Source organism: Pleurodeles waltl, chromosome 5 (assembly GCF_031143425.1).
Source record: "Pleurodeles waltl isolate 20211129_DDA chromosome 5, aPleWal1.hap1.20221129, whole genome shotgun sequence".
Lineage (NCBI taxonomy): Eukaryota > Metazoa > Chordata > Amphibia > Caudata > Salamandridae > Pleurodeles > Pleurodeles waltl.
Window position 1 is genome coordinate 194,235,400 of NC_090444.1, and position 16,414 is coordinate 194,251,813.

General features: G+C 45.1%; 1 protein-coding gene across 1 annotated transcript in view; it reads left to right on the plus strand.

Moving 5' to 3' along the window:
- The first annotated feature begins 281 nt into the window (after positions 1-281).
- USH2A (usherin) overlaps positions 282-16,414 on the plus strand; it is a 3,586,186-nt gene continuing 3,570,053 nt past the window's right edge. The window contains exons 1-2 of the mRNA XM_069233891.1: positions 282-576; positions 2,686-3,355. Of these exons, the coding sequence (XP_069089992.1) occupies positions 2,856-3,355 (500 nt within the window). The 5' untranslated portion in view covers positions 282-576; positions 2,686-2,855. The remainder of the gene's footprint in view (positions 577-2,685; positions 3,356-16,414) is intronic.

Genomic DNA, 16,414 nt, shown 5'->3' on the forward strand with positions numbered 1-16,414 from the left:
ATTGGGCTGCACCACCGTCTCAGAATGGAGAACATTAACTTTCTTTTAATTGCAACATCAACAGCACAGGGTTACATCTTGTAACTATTTGAAACAGGAATAACTAAATGTAACCCCTTACGCCTTTTAAATTGAATAACTGTAAAATCAAAACGTGCGTGGTTTAACAACGACAGGTGCAAATTAGAGGCAGGATTGGGAACAGACTCAAGGCTTAATTAGACGAGGGGAAGCCGCTAGAAGTAAGTCGCCATCTGCAGTGCCATTTTGCGTAGCTGCTGCTGACAGGAACCCTGCCCCGGCCGCGGTTACCTAGCAACGGCGCGCCGCGCACCTGCAGTACAAACAACCACTTGTTGCGACCGAAGGCGGCGGCGCGAGCTCGGACATCCCGACCTGTGGAATAAATAGCGGCGGCGCAACTTCAGTCAGAAGTGAAATTACCAGCGCAGCCTTCGGAGTGTGCGTTTTTCCGACAAACACCGTGGATAAGCATGAACAGCGGCATGCTTCTCAGAGACAGGTGGCGGAGAGTGTAATCTGCTTTACTGCATCTGCTCACATGGAGAAAAGAAGGTAAGAGTCTGGCCGAACGTCTTTGCTTTAAAGTTTACCGTTATATGTTGTGCACTGTGCACACTAATGTAAACTCCTGTGCCATATCGTGAGGCCGCTGCTGTGTATAATTAGATCACCTAGTGTGAGAGAACTTTACTTTTACTGGGTTGAAGAAAGGAAATGTACATCAATGGCAAATGATCAAAACGCAAACCTTTTCCTTGGAAAAAATTCTCGCTTTGGCCTGTTTGCCCGTCTTCAAAATGTCTGTTTTTATGCAAAATTGAGCTCTACTGCACGCTGTGTTCCTTTGTTTACATTAAATCCTCTAATCCCGCCTTCCATGTGGTGGCTTCACTCTGTTGGCAGCACGAGGATTTAAAGGGTTGACAACACTGATGCACAAAGAAAGGGGTTCATACTGGTGTTGGGGTCAACAGTTTTATCCTAAATAGCACATGCATATAACGTGAAAATCCTTTATGTGCTTAGTAAACGTTGCATGTATTTCTATATTTTTTATTTTATGGTTAGTCCTATGCATTTGGGCCTCTGAATTTGTTTCGGTAGCATGGCGAGCGAATTAGTACAAATGCCTTCTAAGAAAATTCAAAAGTGCACATGAAACATAGTTTTGCCCGTCCGTGTGCGCAAACCAGACTTGGGGTACTTGGAAAATAAAATGTAACCCTGTGTAAATAAGTAAGCAAATAAGACAACCACAGAGCAGGTGAGGGGATTTAAAATCCAGCCACTTTTTTTATGATAAAGTGATAAACCATAGATATGCAGGAAAATAAAATCAGGGGAAGGAAATAGAAAGGAATAGTAACAGGTTTGTGGTGAGACATTGGGTGGGTGACTGCGTGGATTTCAGTTTGCTTACAGCGTGCTAAGCTATTGAACCTTTTAAAAATACATTTTTTTGTGCATTTCCTTTGATGGGGATTGCTGAAAGGAGATGGGGAAGAGGATGAACGGGATGAAGGACAATGATGGTTAACAAAACTATGAAGTAGTGATTAGCATTCAGAATTGTAGTTTATAATTTGAAAGCTTGTAGGTGAAAGATACCAGGTTTGTTATTTGTGCACAGTATGTATGCAAATCCCACGGTAAAACGCAGTGTAAATAATGAACATACAACAAGGAAATACTTATCAGGGCTAGTCACAGATCAACTCTTCTGAGAATTTGTATTGATTAAATTAGTTCTTATTTTTAGAAGTCAGGATCATAAATGTTTGTTAGCAGGCTATTGTTAAATGTGGCATGGTAGAAATAGAATATTGCAATTTCCAAACCAGGCCAGTTTATGCAGGGGTGTTATGTTTTGACCACTGTTCAGAGCATAGCAGTGAGCATTGATAATGAGTGGCTTTTGGCATGTGTATTATGATACTGCATTCGGTAAGGCTGGTGTATATACATTGCACCATATATGGGCACAAAATCCAGGCCTCATTGATTATGCAAGGTGATAAAAATGAGCAAATGCCTGGTTAACGGATGAAATCCCACCTACTGCAACCGAGACCTAATGAAGGCCGCACTGCTCTGTCTTCCACTCCTGCTGCTGTCTAATTCTTTTTAGGGGTTGGTTTTGTGTGCCTATTTTAGTAGAGAGAAATATGAGTGAAGTAGGTAGGCCGAATGATAACAACAAATTAATTTAACATTTGATTTCAGAGAAGGCTTTTTAGCATCTGAGGTCATATTTACTTTCACTTGGTGATGTATTTTTTTTTAATTGGAGTAGAATGGGAAAACAAGAAAGACCCTAAGTACCTTTTACATTATGACGTGCAAATGGTATCGTCCACCTTTTTTGGAAATGTTTTGAGCAATTTAAAGAAAAAGTTAAATTGTCATGTATTTTTATTGACGATTACAAATAGTTTCATTTAAATAAAGAAGAAAGCATTGTTTTAATATTTCAGTGTAACATGCATCACAAATATTTTTTTTTATTTTTCCATAGTTTTTTAATTAAGCACGGTTTTTCGAAATCTCTGTTTATTGGTATCCTAAAATAACCTTATCTGGTTTTAAGTGTATTACTCTAATAGCTGATTGAGATGAATCATTACGCCTTAAATGAATATCTTCTTTTTTTTTTTTACACAGATGCCAGCTACCTTCCTCTGTAAAACAGCTCCATGGATGGCAGATGGTGTTACCTTGCCCAGCCGGCCTTAATTCAGTCTGTTTACAACCTGAGTATTGCATTACTTGCCTTTGCTTGAGGATGCTGCTGTCAGAAAGTGCACAATTATTTATTTAGATCCATTGATCACATGGTATTTTGTATTGTTACAATGAACGGCCGAGAACCATCACGAAGAGGCCTCCTACTTTTTCCATTTGAAATACTTTTCTTCTCCAATTTTTATGTACCATCGGCTGTGTCCCAGGGATTGTTTCCCAAGCTTGAAAATGTTGCTGCCTTTAAAAGTGTTACTGTCGACCCATCGAACGCCACCTGTGGTCACCCGGAACGGAGCACCTTTTGTCAGAGCTCTGTGGATGCCAAAAGCCTTCAGTCCTGCACCCAGCGATTCTGCATTCAGGAATGCCCACTCAGGTCATCGACGCCTTCGCATACTAACCTTTTCTCAAAAGGCCTTGGCACCTGCATTACAGAAGATACGAATGATGTGCCCCCGGGGTCCGGCAGCGTCACAGCAAGTTTTATTTTTCGTAATCACAAGGGATGCTTCTCCTCGCCACCTTCTGTTACATTCGCGGCGTCGTTCACTCTGACCGTGTGGCTGAAACCCGAGCAGCGAGGTGTAATGTAAGTAGTGCAACAGGTGCCTTTTTCCATGAGTTGTGAAGAACAGCCCCGCAGTAGTGTATTTCTGTGAAACAAAGGGACTAGCGGGACCCTTGTAATTTAGTTGGTGCTCTTTGACCCGTTGACTCTTGCACGCTATAATCATTCTATCTCGTATTGTTTTCTCACACGAGGTCGGGGCCGAAAGGGACCTCGGTAGCTCATTCCAAATGTTTCCCTTGTGCGCTTGTCTGTTTAAATATATACATGGGAAAGTTGTTTCTCAAGAAAATAAATAACACAAAGTTTGTGTTTATTATTTATGGCACTTAATTTAAATTGTATCCTCCGCACTTCTCTCCAGTGGTAACTACACTGGAATGATTCAGGTATAACTCGTGCTTAAAGTGAGGCAAAGTGCAACTGTTTATTCAATTGTTATAGGGTGTGTGTATGAAGGTGATGTATTTAATGCATTTACTGCAACAAAGTTGACATCAATGTAAATACTTAGTTGAAAATAAAAAGAGATTTGCACATTTTTCCTCACATGTATTCAATGAAAAATGCAAACTTATGTCTGAATATTTGAGAAAATAGACACAAGTTAGCCTTTCAAATGCCAAACACGTTTGTATGCATGATGTCATGCACGGTTTATATATGCAGTAATTCTTACACATACTTCTAAAAACATAGACTAGGACCATTCACAAAGATAAACTATACATCAGGTAGGTTTGACATATTTTTCTTACTATCATAAATTAGTTCCATAGCTCTAGCACATCAAGCCTCATCTGAATAATAAAGTAATACGGAGACCGAGACGATAGCCGTAGAAAGTATAATAGTTGGGAAACCCTCTCATGGGGCAGGCAAGGCTTACTAGGTATCAACCGTAAGGGTTGAGGGCGTTTGTCACTGATGTCCTGGGGCCCATGCTATGATAGCTCTAAAAACAGGGCAAAGTTCAACTTCTTCTTCATTTGATTCTCTGAGTAGGGAGAGCAAGCAGTCACAGCTTCCTGAGGGGAAGTAGTTGGGGGTGCTTAGGCTCAACAATCAAACAGACACAATCATCTTAATGTAAAGAACTTTAATCCCACAGTTGCACTAAAGACTACTCAATTCAATGATGACACAAGTCAGTGCTCCTGAGTGTGATCCCCTTGAGGGCACTCCACCCTATCTGAACCCTCCACTACTCCATCCCTTGTGATCGCTCCTGTGACATCAGTAGTAGAGTGAATCAGGCTAAAACGCAGTGTATATGTGCACGCAGTCAAATGTGCTTAAGCAATCTTTGGAGTTAACACTCGTCAGGAATTGTGTTACTTTACAAGTTTTTATTCACTACATTATTCTGGAAGTGGCCTTTCACATACCATTCATGTGTTGCAGTGAGTCTGCAAGCAAGCCTGCTAAGATGCTTTGTGTGGGCTGTGTCTAGCAGCGTGCCTGCTAAGCCTTGGTTTGAGAAGGTGTAGTGCTGGGGCTGTGCAGGCACAGGCCCAGTGGCAGAGGTCTTCTAGTGTGGCAATGTGACCCTGCTTGTGCCAAAGTAGGCTGAGCCAAAGGGCCGGGTGGAAGCAGTCTTGGAGGTCGAGAGCCTGATTGGATTGAAGTTAGTTACATCCCCAGCTGGGCTGGCTTTAGCCAGGTATTTGCAGCCTTCAACAGGCCTACAGCAATGACAAAATTGCAGCCCTCGTCTGGGCCAGTGGCAGTCAAGTTGTTGCAGCCCTTGCCCAGGCTGACAGAAGTCATGCAGTTGCAGCCTTGACTGGGTCGATGAAGAGCACAGGTGATGTCCCCTCACCTTTGGGAGACTGACTGCCAGGTAGGCATCAACCCTGGTTGCACAACAGTCCCTTCAGTACTCGACAGAGACCCTTCCTTGGTCTTGAAGGACTTGAAACTGGGGAAAAAAGTGGTTTGACTTCCACTTTTATGTACATGTCACTACCCATTTCCAGAGGGCCACTGGGCAAGTGGGAGCTACTGGGCCCAACCATGGGGGTTGAAGCCTTTAACTCCTGATTTCCTGAGTCTGACTTACTATGAGTCCTGAGCAACTGGGCAAAATATCCCTTTCAGGACTTGATGCTCAGGAGTAGCGTGGGTCAAGCAGCCCAAGGCTTCTCAGGGTTGGGGGGAGGGAAAAGATGCAGAGGGTGAACTGAGGCTCAAATGCTCAAAATAATTTGAACAGTAGCAAGCAATAAATGATTTTCCAGTCAAATACTTGCTTTTATGGAGGAGTATTTATTTACAAACACAAAGTAAAATACAGCACACACCAACAATACACATGGTACCCTGAGGTCAGAGCTCTAATGTTCAATGAATCCCACCCTGAGTCCCACCTCCTTCTCACAAATGGTAGTGGGTATTCTCCATTCACTGTAGGCGACATTCAGGTTAAACTCCATTAGTAGTCCAAGCCTCAGGTGTACCACTCTGACTCTTCCAAAAGTCAAACGTATTCCAGCACACAAAGCGCTATGCAGCAGAAAAAGTTCATCTGGGGCCTCCTGGCCCTGCACTTGGACTTACCCACTTCTACAGGGTTGTGTTTCCCTCCTTCCCAGGAGCATTTCACTCTCAGGTGTCAAAGAGGACTGTAGCAGCTGTTGATGGTGAGTAGCACTCAAATCTCTGAAGATACAGTGGCTGGGTGTCCATGGTGCTTACTCCAGTGAAATCGTAAAGTCCCCTGAGCCTTGTCACATGGGAGGGGATTATAGCTCAGGTTCCTATCCTCAGTCGGAACATGCACAGATCACCTCAGCCCTCTCTTCTCCCACCAACAGCTGAACCAGGCAATGTCCCTTGTTCTTCATTGTGGCCCCATCTAACAAACAGGGTCCGGACCTTACTCTGCATACAGGCGATGGCTCAATCGTCACTGCAGTAATATTGTCTTTACTGCAGCCCCCTTTGACAAATGGGGCCGTCAGTTTCACTCCGTACACTGGCTATGGCCCAATCAGTGCAACCACAGCTAACTTCACAGTGGCTTTCTCTGACATAAAGGGTCGACAGATAGAATCTGCTCACAGACTAAATGGTCTCAAATTATTTATCTTGGATTTTCATTGCAACACAGAATCAGTATATGGCACTGAACAAACACAAGTCCAAATCCTCACTGCTGATCACCAGTGTGAAAAACTGGGTTACTGGTTGAGGGAGGTGAAACCATACTCGAGCAGGAACCACAATCCTTGTCAGGCTAAAGTCACAAGCAAACTAACCTGTGCTCAACCCTTGGGTAGCTTGGAACAGTTTAGTTTAGGTGTGTTAAGTAGCGCAGAGCTACCAGAAGGCCTCCCAGCACCAGAGCAGACATTGCAGGTCACCGGTCACCGGTCACCAGTCACCCCCGAACTAAGTGCTAAACGGCCAGGTTTTCAAGGCCTTATGAAAGGACAATTAGTGGAGGATCTGAGGGACCAGTGAGGGATAGAGTAGGAGGTCAAAGATCTTAATAGATATGATCCCTTGTTGTGAAGTGCTCTGTCCATAATGCAGAGGGCCTTGAATTGAACTCGCGGACTGATGTCTCAAAATATTCTTAAGAAGGCGAGCAGCAGCATTTTGAACCACCTGCAGCCTATTCACCACATACTGGGGTAAGCCAAGATAAAGGGGACTGCCATAGTCGAGATATGAGATTACAAGGTTCTGAACAATCAGTTTTTTGGCTGGAAACGTTAGGAGATCGAAAATCTGCCTCAGCACCCTAAAACAGGCGTCAGCAAGCTTTTTTACTTCATGGTCCATAGTGAGGCTGTAGTTCAACCATATCCCAAGACTTTTTATTGAACTTTTCGGTGGTGGAAGGTTCCTTAAATAGTCAGGTAAAGGGGTCAAAGTATTGTTATGGAGATTGTTGCTCAGTAACATGCCCTCTGTTTTGTCCTCATTAAGTTTTAATCTACATTTAGCCATCCACCTTGCCACTTTATGAAGGCATGGAGTTAGTTGAGGATGACCTGTGCTTGGATCTGAGGAGATTGACATGATCAGCTGGGTGTCATCAGCATAGTAAACCAACGATAGCACATGGGAACAGACAATCTCTGCCAGTGGGTACATGTGAAGTTTGAAAAGCCTGGGGCTTAGAGAAGACCCCCGTGGCACCCCACAATTCAAATGCAAACATTTGGAGAAACAGGCCTGATCTAGTTCCTCAAAGGTAAGATTCTCCAAAAAGGAGGTGAGCCATTTTAGTGCCATGCCATTGATACCTGCGTTTGATGTTCTTTGAATACGAGTAGTATGGTCTACAGTATCAAAGACTGCACTAAGAGTCTAAAAGAATAATGGCAGCCAAACCTCCTAGATCCAGACGACGTGTCAGATCTTTCACCACTGCCAGCATGGCAGTTTCATTGCTGTACTGAGGTCTAAACTCCATTTGGGTGGGGTGAAGAACTTCAAGGGCTTCAAGGAAACCAGAGAGATGTTTATTGACATGCTTTTTCAGGACCTTTTAGACTCCCGGTAGCAGAGCTCGACCTGTAATTGTTCAGACAAAGAGGGTCAAGCCTGTTTTTTTTATTTTTTTTTAACAACGGTTTGATTGCAGCATTTTTCCACTGAGGAGGTAACAGTCCACTTTTAAGCGATAGATTCAGTAGGTTCGGTTAGAACAGTAGCGATTCTGTTCAACCCTTGGCAATGTATTTAAGGAGATGCAGGGTCTAATGGAGAACCAGAATTTACTGCCTGCAAGAAATGTGTCAAGGTTTCGCCAGTGAGCACAGGAAAGGCCCTAAGCTTGGCATCTGGCTGCTGAAAAATGGACTGTCTGATGTAATTGACTTCCGGATTCAGCCCATCGGGAAGTGTGGAGTATATATCTATAATCTTCTTTTGATAGAAAAGTTCCAAATTGTTACTATGCTCAACAGAAGCAGTCAGACTTAACTCAGCGGCAATGTGTTAGGAATTTGTTCAACGTTTCAAACAGTAATAATGTCACAACACCACACAAGAAGGATCTCACACCAAATTAGAAAAAAAAAAGTAATTTTTAATAAATAAAACAAGACCAAAATGACATATCCAATCCATAGAGCCATAACTATGCAGGTTTAAAGATTTCAATGAAAATAGTGACAATAAAGTACAAAGCACCAACTGTGAATATCCAGTTGGACCAAACTCCAATAAAATCACAAGTTCTGGTCAACCTTGATATAGTGTGATCTGCCTTAAGGGACACAGGCCAGCTAAACAAGAGTATCTTAAATCCTGGTTGCAGAGTGTTGCAAGGGGCCCCGTCAAGGATGCGTCATGCAGCCAAGGATATGCAAGGTCTGGGTAGGAGAAGCATTACGTAGCATTGTTTCCAGGGAGCTGCAAGGCTGTGATGCACGGTCCTACATCCTCATCAGGGAGAAGCTGTCTATGAGGGAATCTTCCGATTGCGAAGTCCTGCGTCAAGGAAGCGCTATGCTCTGCTGTTTCAGAAGAGATTGCGGGGCGTGTGATGCGAAGTCCTGCATCATCTCAAAGCTGTCATCGAAGAGAGGCTTGTGATGTGAGGGCCTGCATCTGAATGCATTGTGCAGCAGCAGTTCAGATGAGGCTGTGGGCTGGAGGGCCATGTGCAGTCCTTGCGCTGAAAGAGTCCTTGCAGCAGGGGAGATGCATCAGTTCTGCTGGATGCACAAATTGGCTGCCAGAACACTTTCATGCAAACTTCCAAGGGACCAGGACTAGGGTGACACCACTTGACAGGGTAGGGCTCCCAGTTGCAGAGTCTAGGTGCTGGTTACAAAGACTAGCTCTTGGAGTCACTCTCACTATCCTACATTCAGGATAAAGGTCCAGGCCTGGAGTCACTCTGGTGATCCTGTATTCATGTTATAGGTCCAGGCATTCTCACCCAGCCAATAGGGCAGCAGGCATCAGGTCATCAGAGCCGGCAGCAATCCTTCAGAACAGCAGTCCAACAGAGGCAGTCCTTTCAGCAGCACAACAGTCCTTCTTCCTGGCAGAGTCTTCCGTAGGTCCAGAAATGTACTGAAGAGTTGTTGTCTGAGGTCTAGTATTTATAGCTGGTGCCTTCTTTGAAGTAGGAGTGTTTCTAGAGGTTTCCTTTTGAAGTGCACAGGTTTCCTGCTTCCCTGGCTCCAGACTATTTTTTGGGGGTATGCAATACTTTGTGTGAAGGCAGGATGCAGTCTATTCAGGTGTAAGTCGGGCTGTGCCTAATTCCGGCCTTCCATTCTGTTAGTGATGGCCCATCCAGGCACACCCAAAGTCTCTATTGTGTGTGGCTGTCTAGGAAGAATAGAAAACACCCGCTGCTCACTGCACCCATTCAGGTCCCAGGGACACGTTGCAGGTACTAACGGAAAAATATGGAATAGTAATGCAAAAGATATGTGGGAGTTCTAGCAGTTATTCGTGAATAAATGTATGTTACATTTACACACATTTAAATATACTTGCATGGGAGTGCTTATGGAAAGCCATGACAGTCTCACAAATCACTCTTTGTAATCTAAAATATAAGAAATTTACTCCAATCCAACCCTGTAAATCCATCCTGTAGAACTGAATTTACCAATCAAAGCATGTTTTATTCATTTGTGAGTAACAGAACATTTATTACATTGAACTGCAATAACAAACTTACAATCACCCACCTCCCTAGTACCTGCATTATCTAGATGGTGAGAAACTAAAGTATGATATTGGCAGCAGTGCACTTACAATAAAGAGACATCTTACATAACACATGTGTAGCCCTGTTTACCTCCTGTCTGCCTCATCCCCTAGGGTTCCTCCGGTGCAGACAATAAACATGTTATTAAAGGGCCTCTTATATCTTGGGCCTCAAGGGCTTTGACAGTTCTTCTGCGTAAAGTTCCAGCTGGGCTCTACAGTATGTCATGTCCGATAGCCAGTTCTTCTTGGTCGGTTTACCCCTGTTACCCCAGTGGAGAGCCACCTTTGTCTTTGCCAGCAACTAGGCAACTGACACAAATCTTCCGTTAGCAGGGTGGAGATCTTTGATCAACCCCAGTAGGCAGACTGTAGGATCATGGGGTATTTGCTCCTCTACCAGGTCTGTTAAAGTCACAGTGTCTTGAGTCCAAGATTGAATGACAGAAGTACATTGACAGGCTAGGTGTAAGAAATCTACCTCCCTTGCCCCACATCGTACAGTTTGCATCATCCCGTACCCCAAATTTGTTAAGTTTGACAGGAGTATAATATGTAGTGTAATATAATATAAGTAAATTAACCTCAAATTGCAATTAGAAGTGAGTGTGTGTAATTGCTTACAGTAGAATCTCCAGGCTGTCTCCTCTATAGAACAGGTAAGTATTGCATTTCAGCTCTCCAGGGTCTTAACAGTAGTCAGCGGTCTATCATCCAGCACTGGTTTATAGGGTTTAGTAATTAAGTGTCTTTGTGTGGGACTTGTGAGGAGGGCCTTAACACAGTTAGAGTATCAGTACCTCTGGGAAGTGGGGTTATAGGGCATGCAGAGCCTCTGAATGCCTCCTGTTAGAAATGGGGTTTTTGGTTGGCAGTCAGGTTACCCTCTGTCCAAGCAAGAACCCTCACTCTAGTCAGGGTAAGTCACACACAATCCAAATTATCCTGTGCCCACCCTCTGGTAGCTTGGCACGAGCAGTCAGGCTTAACTTAGAAGGCAATGTGTAAAGTATTTGTGCAATAAATCATACAATAACACAATATAGCACCACAAAAATACACCACACAGTGTTTAGAAAAATATATAATATTTATCTGGATATTTGCAGGTCAAAATGAATTAAGATGCAATATGAAATTGTAGAGATATCACTGAAAAGTGTCTTAAGTCTTTAAAAAGCAAACAAAGTCTCTTTCAAGCACAAAGTACCTGGTTTAAAGTGGAAAATCTCTGCAAAGGGCCACAGAGGAAGAGATACGTGGAAAAATGGTGTGTGCGTCGATTTCTCCCCTGCACACACGGACTTGCGTCGTTATTTTTCACGCGGGGAAGTCGTGCATCGGTTTCCGGCGCGCGGACAGTCACCTTCTGTGGTTCGCGGGATTACCAGATGTCCCGGGGTCTGTGTGTGGAATCTTCTCCCTCACGGCAGGCATCGCGTTGATTTCCTTTCTGAAGTCGGGCGGCGTTGTCCAGACGAGGCTGTGCGTTGACGTTCCGGTCGCACCGCAGGTGTTGCGTCGAGTGGCGTCTTTCCGGATCGGCGTGCGGTGAATTTTTCACTGCGGAGCAAGCTGTGCATCGAATCTTTCGGCGCACAAGGCGTCCAAATGAAAAAGAGAAGTCTTTTTGGTCCTGAGACTTCAGGGAACAGGAGGCAAGCTCTATCCAAGCCCTTGGAGAGCACTTCAGCAGCAAGGCAAGAGTTCAGCAAGGCAGCGGGGAACAGCAAGGCAGCAGTCCTTTGTAGAAAGCAGACAGGTGAGTCCTTTAGGCAGCCAGGCAGTTCCTCTTGGCAGGATGCAGGTTCTGGTTCAGGTTTCTTCTCCAGCAAGTGTCTGATGAGGTAGAGCAGAGGCCCTGTTTTATACCCAAATGTGACTTTGAAGTGGGGGAGACTTCAAAGAGTGGCTAAGAAGTGCTCCAGGTCCCCTTTCAGTTCAATCCTGTCTGCCAGGGTCCCAGTAGGGGGTGTGGCAGTCCTTAGTGTGAGAGCAGGCCCTCCACCCTCCCAGCCCAGGAAGACCCATTCAAAATGCAGATGTATGCAAGTGAGGCTGAGTACCCTGTGTTTGGGGTGTGTCTGAGTGAATGCACAAGGAGCTGTCAACTAAGTCCAGCCAGACGTGGATTGTAAGGCACAGAAAGATTTAAGTGCAAAGAAATGCTCACTTTCTAAAAGTGGCATTTCAAGAATAGTAATATCAAATCCAACTTCACCAGTCAGCAGGATTTGGTATTACCATTCTGGCCATAGTAAATGTGACCTTCCTACTCCTTTCAGATCAGCAGCTACCACTTCAATACTGTATGAGGGCAGCCCCAATGTTAGCCTATGAAGGGAGCAGGCCTCACAGTAGTGTAAAAACGAATTTAGGAGTTTTACACTACCAGGACATGTAAACTACACAGGTACGTGTCCTGCCTTTTACCCACACAGCACCCTGCTCTAGGGGTTACCTAGGGCACACATTAGAGGTGACTTATATATGGAGAAAAGGGAGGTTTAGGCTTGGCAAGTACTTTTAAATGCCAAGTCGAGGTGACAGTGAAACTGCACACACAGGCCTTGCAATGGCAGGCCTGAGACAAGGTAAAGGGGCTACTTAAGTGGGTGGCACAATCAATGCTGCAGGCCCACTAGTAGCATTTAATCTACAGGCCCTAGGCACATATAGTGCACATTACTAGGGACTTATCAGTAAATTAAATAGTCCAATCAGGTATGATCCAAGGTTACCATGTTTAAAGGGAGAGAGCATATGCACTTTAACACTGGTTGGCAGTGATACAGTGCGCAGAGTCTAAAAGCCAGCAAAAACAGTGTCCAAAAAGTGGAGGGAGGCAGGCAAAAATTTAGGGGTGACCACCCTAAGGCTGTCAGGTCTAACACCTCCCATAAGGTATCTTTTCCCACCACAGTTCCAGCGTTTTTCTCAAAATATTCACTAATTGCCACATGGAGTTCTTCGTTGAACACAGCACCCAACAGCGCAGCCTCACGAAACCACCATGTTAATGGGTCAGGAGTGATGGTGGACAATAGTAAATGCAACACTACTGTTGAATGGTCTGAAAGTGTTTTACACATGTTACCCATGAGCAGATCTCCTTAGATATCAACCAGCAGCCTAACCTAGACCATGTCTCATGCACTGATGACACAAATGTGCCCCTCCCTCTCTACTAGGTGTCAGTCATCAACTAGGTCATATTCCTCCAACCCCTCTTGTATGATATTTGCAGACTGTTTGCTATGCCAGTCCATCATCACAGGTCTGTCTAATATAGGATCCAAGTATGTGTTCACATCTCCTCCCCATGTTATAGGGGATTATAGCAGAGTGTGTATGTATCTTCATGTGGAAGGCAGGATTATCTATATTAGGAGCATATGTTCTGACCAGAGTGATGTGGCTGCCCTAGAGAATCCCCTGTGCAATCACCATCCGAGCCCGGATATCCACCGGGGAGTGTGTAACTGTAAAGGGGAACCCCGTTTTACTAGTAACAAGACCCTTCTAGCATAAGAGGAATAAGACAATGCTACATGGTATGTTGGCCATCGAGAGCCTATTGGCATGTCTGCACAATATCTACACAATATCTACATGCAAGGTCTGCTGGACAATCGTGTGATGCACATAATGACAGGTAGTACAGCTGACACTCAGGTGATGTACATACAATCTAACCATTAACTACCCCCCTCCTTCTTCAGCATTCCCAACTTGCTAAAGACGTCCCCGAATACTGCAACATGAAAATGAAAAAACACAAGAGTCAAAATAAAAATGACTAATACAGTTATCAAACTCATTTGGGGTGCTCCCTCTTGAGGTGACGCCAAGTTCCCAGTTCCCCTCCAGAGGAACGGAGGGGCCTGGGATGATCTGGACTATGCCGTCACGCTAATCTGATCAGATAGGGCGACTGGACAGACACCCGCAAAGAGGGGAATTCATCCTCTCTGCTGCTGCAGTCACAATACAGTAGTGAATTTTATGTATGAACAGAGCAGTTCAAATACAGGTATCCTATTCAGTGCCCTCTTCATCAGTTTCTGTGTGCTGGTCGTATTCACAGGGGAAGAGGGACTTGAAGTCCTTGGCTGCCTTAGAAGTCATAAAAATGCTTTGCTTCGCTTATAGTTGATTCAAAGATGTGCAGGGTAGAGCATGGTATATGGAATGTCCACCTTTTGTAGCTATTCCTTAACAGACAAGAGCTCTAGGCAAGCTGCCTGGACTGCCACCGTGAAGTCTGGATAAAATGCAATCTCATTGCCCTGGTAATGATGTCTTGTTTTTCACATGCCAACCTAAGCACTGTATCTCTTTTAAGGTAATTTAAATGTTTCGCTATGATTAGGTGCAAAGACGCACAGGGTGGCAGCTGCGGCATAAGCAAGTGATGTGCTCTTTCCACAATCAGTAGTGGAGACAGTTTTTCAGTGCTGAATACTGTTGTCCGCATCGTTTCCACATAGGTTTCCATCTTTTCAGTATTGGTGGGCTCAGGGACCCCAGTGACTCACAAATTGTTTTGGCGCAAGCATACCTCTAGATCCTCATTTTCATGCTGATTTATTGTACGTCATCTTTTGTTGTCGAGATCCTCTGCTCCGCCACCATTAGTTGCTCCGATTGTTTATCAAGCCAGGTAGACATATGGCCCATATATATGTTTAGGTTATTGATTTCCCCATTGATAGAGTGTAGGCTGTTTTGCATTGCCAGTAAATTCCAATGTAGGCACACTTTGGTAGCCTGAAGCCTGCTATGGTCCAGCATGGCTTTTTTGTGCCAGTTTAATGAAGCTTCTAGTCTCAAAGTTACGGAAAGTGGCTGACCTCTATCTGCCTTCCCCATGTTGTAAGCGTTGTGCCACTGCTATGCCCGCCCAGCTATTATTGACACAGTTGACAAGTCTGAGCTGTGAATGTACACCGCTGTGAGGGCACTGGGCCAGTGCCCCATTATATCCAAAAAGGCTTTGAGGTCTGTCTCTTTTGCGCTCAGCCTCCCCTCTCATCCGCATGTACCAAGGTCACCAGCCGCCTCCTAAGTGCATTTACATTCATGCCCAATTGGTCCGAGCATCGAAGCATGAGACAGAAGTTCTACCCAGTCTACATGTGGAGTGAAAGACATCCACTTTACCCCACTATAAAGTGTCTCTAGGTCCCTGATGCCAGACAGAGTTTTTTTTGTGAGGTCGATATATGAGCAGTCAGGTTGAGTGTGCCCACTGTGGCCTCAATGAGCGATGTTTCACCAGGTGGACCTAAGTTGCCTCACCGGGCCTCCTCATTCACAGTAGTTTATGATGAAACAAATTACATGGCACTCAAACAGTCCTCCGGGCCTTCAGCTGATTAGTGCCGAATGTGCACCATGAGCACTAGTTCCAGATCTGGCAGCCCACCTGTTACCTTTATTTGGGCATCCTGGAAAGGCAGTTCAGCACCAGGAGTCCATATTCTCGAAATGAGGCTTAGCCCCCCCCCCCCCCACCCCCACAGGAGAACAAAAGGCATGCCGGGGGCTGCCACCCCCAAGAAGTGCAGCAGCCAGTTCTTCTGTGCCCTAGGTGCCTTTTGCTGCAATGTATCTGCTAGTTGAATCCCCCAGTGCACTTCCCCAAAAGGAGGCCTGCTCATGCTGAGGCCAGGACCCAGAGGCCATGAGCTGCTGCTGTTTGTTCGCTACCTCACCTCAGGGCCCCACCGGTTTGAGATGCAATGCTGGGTTCATTGCTGATTGTGTCCCACGGCAACTGATCGATAGGGAACTTGGAGCACTCCCATACATCAAAAGAGCCACAGCTGTCTTCTGGACAGTCAAGGTCTGCATATTTTATTTGTGTGCAGGCCGATCATCCCACCGCTCAACTTGGACTGCTCTCCATGCAGCTTACATGCTGCTCAGTTTCTCACCAGCCTGTGTACAGTCTCTCCCCGTGAGCCCCAGGAGCAAACAAGCAGGCTTCACATACTTACAAAGCTGTTGTGCTGCTGAGTACTCTAGGGTGTAACTCTGTCACTGCTTGTCCTGACCCAGGATTGCCATGCAGAGCAGCCTCCTCACAGCTCCTGCAGCACTGCCCATGCGGGCAGCAGATGCAGGCCGTTATGTCTGCCCCAGTGCACAGAAGGGGCTTGAATGGGGTTATTGTGTTCCACCCCTCTGCGCAAACACTTGGGAAGTCGATTTTCAGTCCACGGGCTGGCAGATGGCAGGATAAATGTAAGATTTTGTGCCTGGCCGACAGAGCTACACTAAAAGGTGGACATCTTGCCATAGGCTCTCTGGTGCACCAATCAAAGCATTACGTGCACCGTCATTTGCCATGGTCTCACTACAATATGCATCTAGGCTTTTGTAAATTGT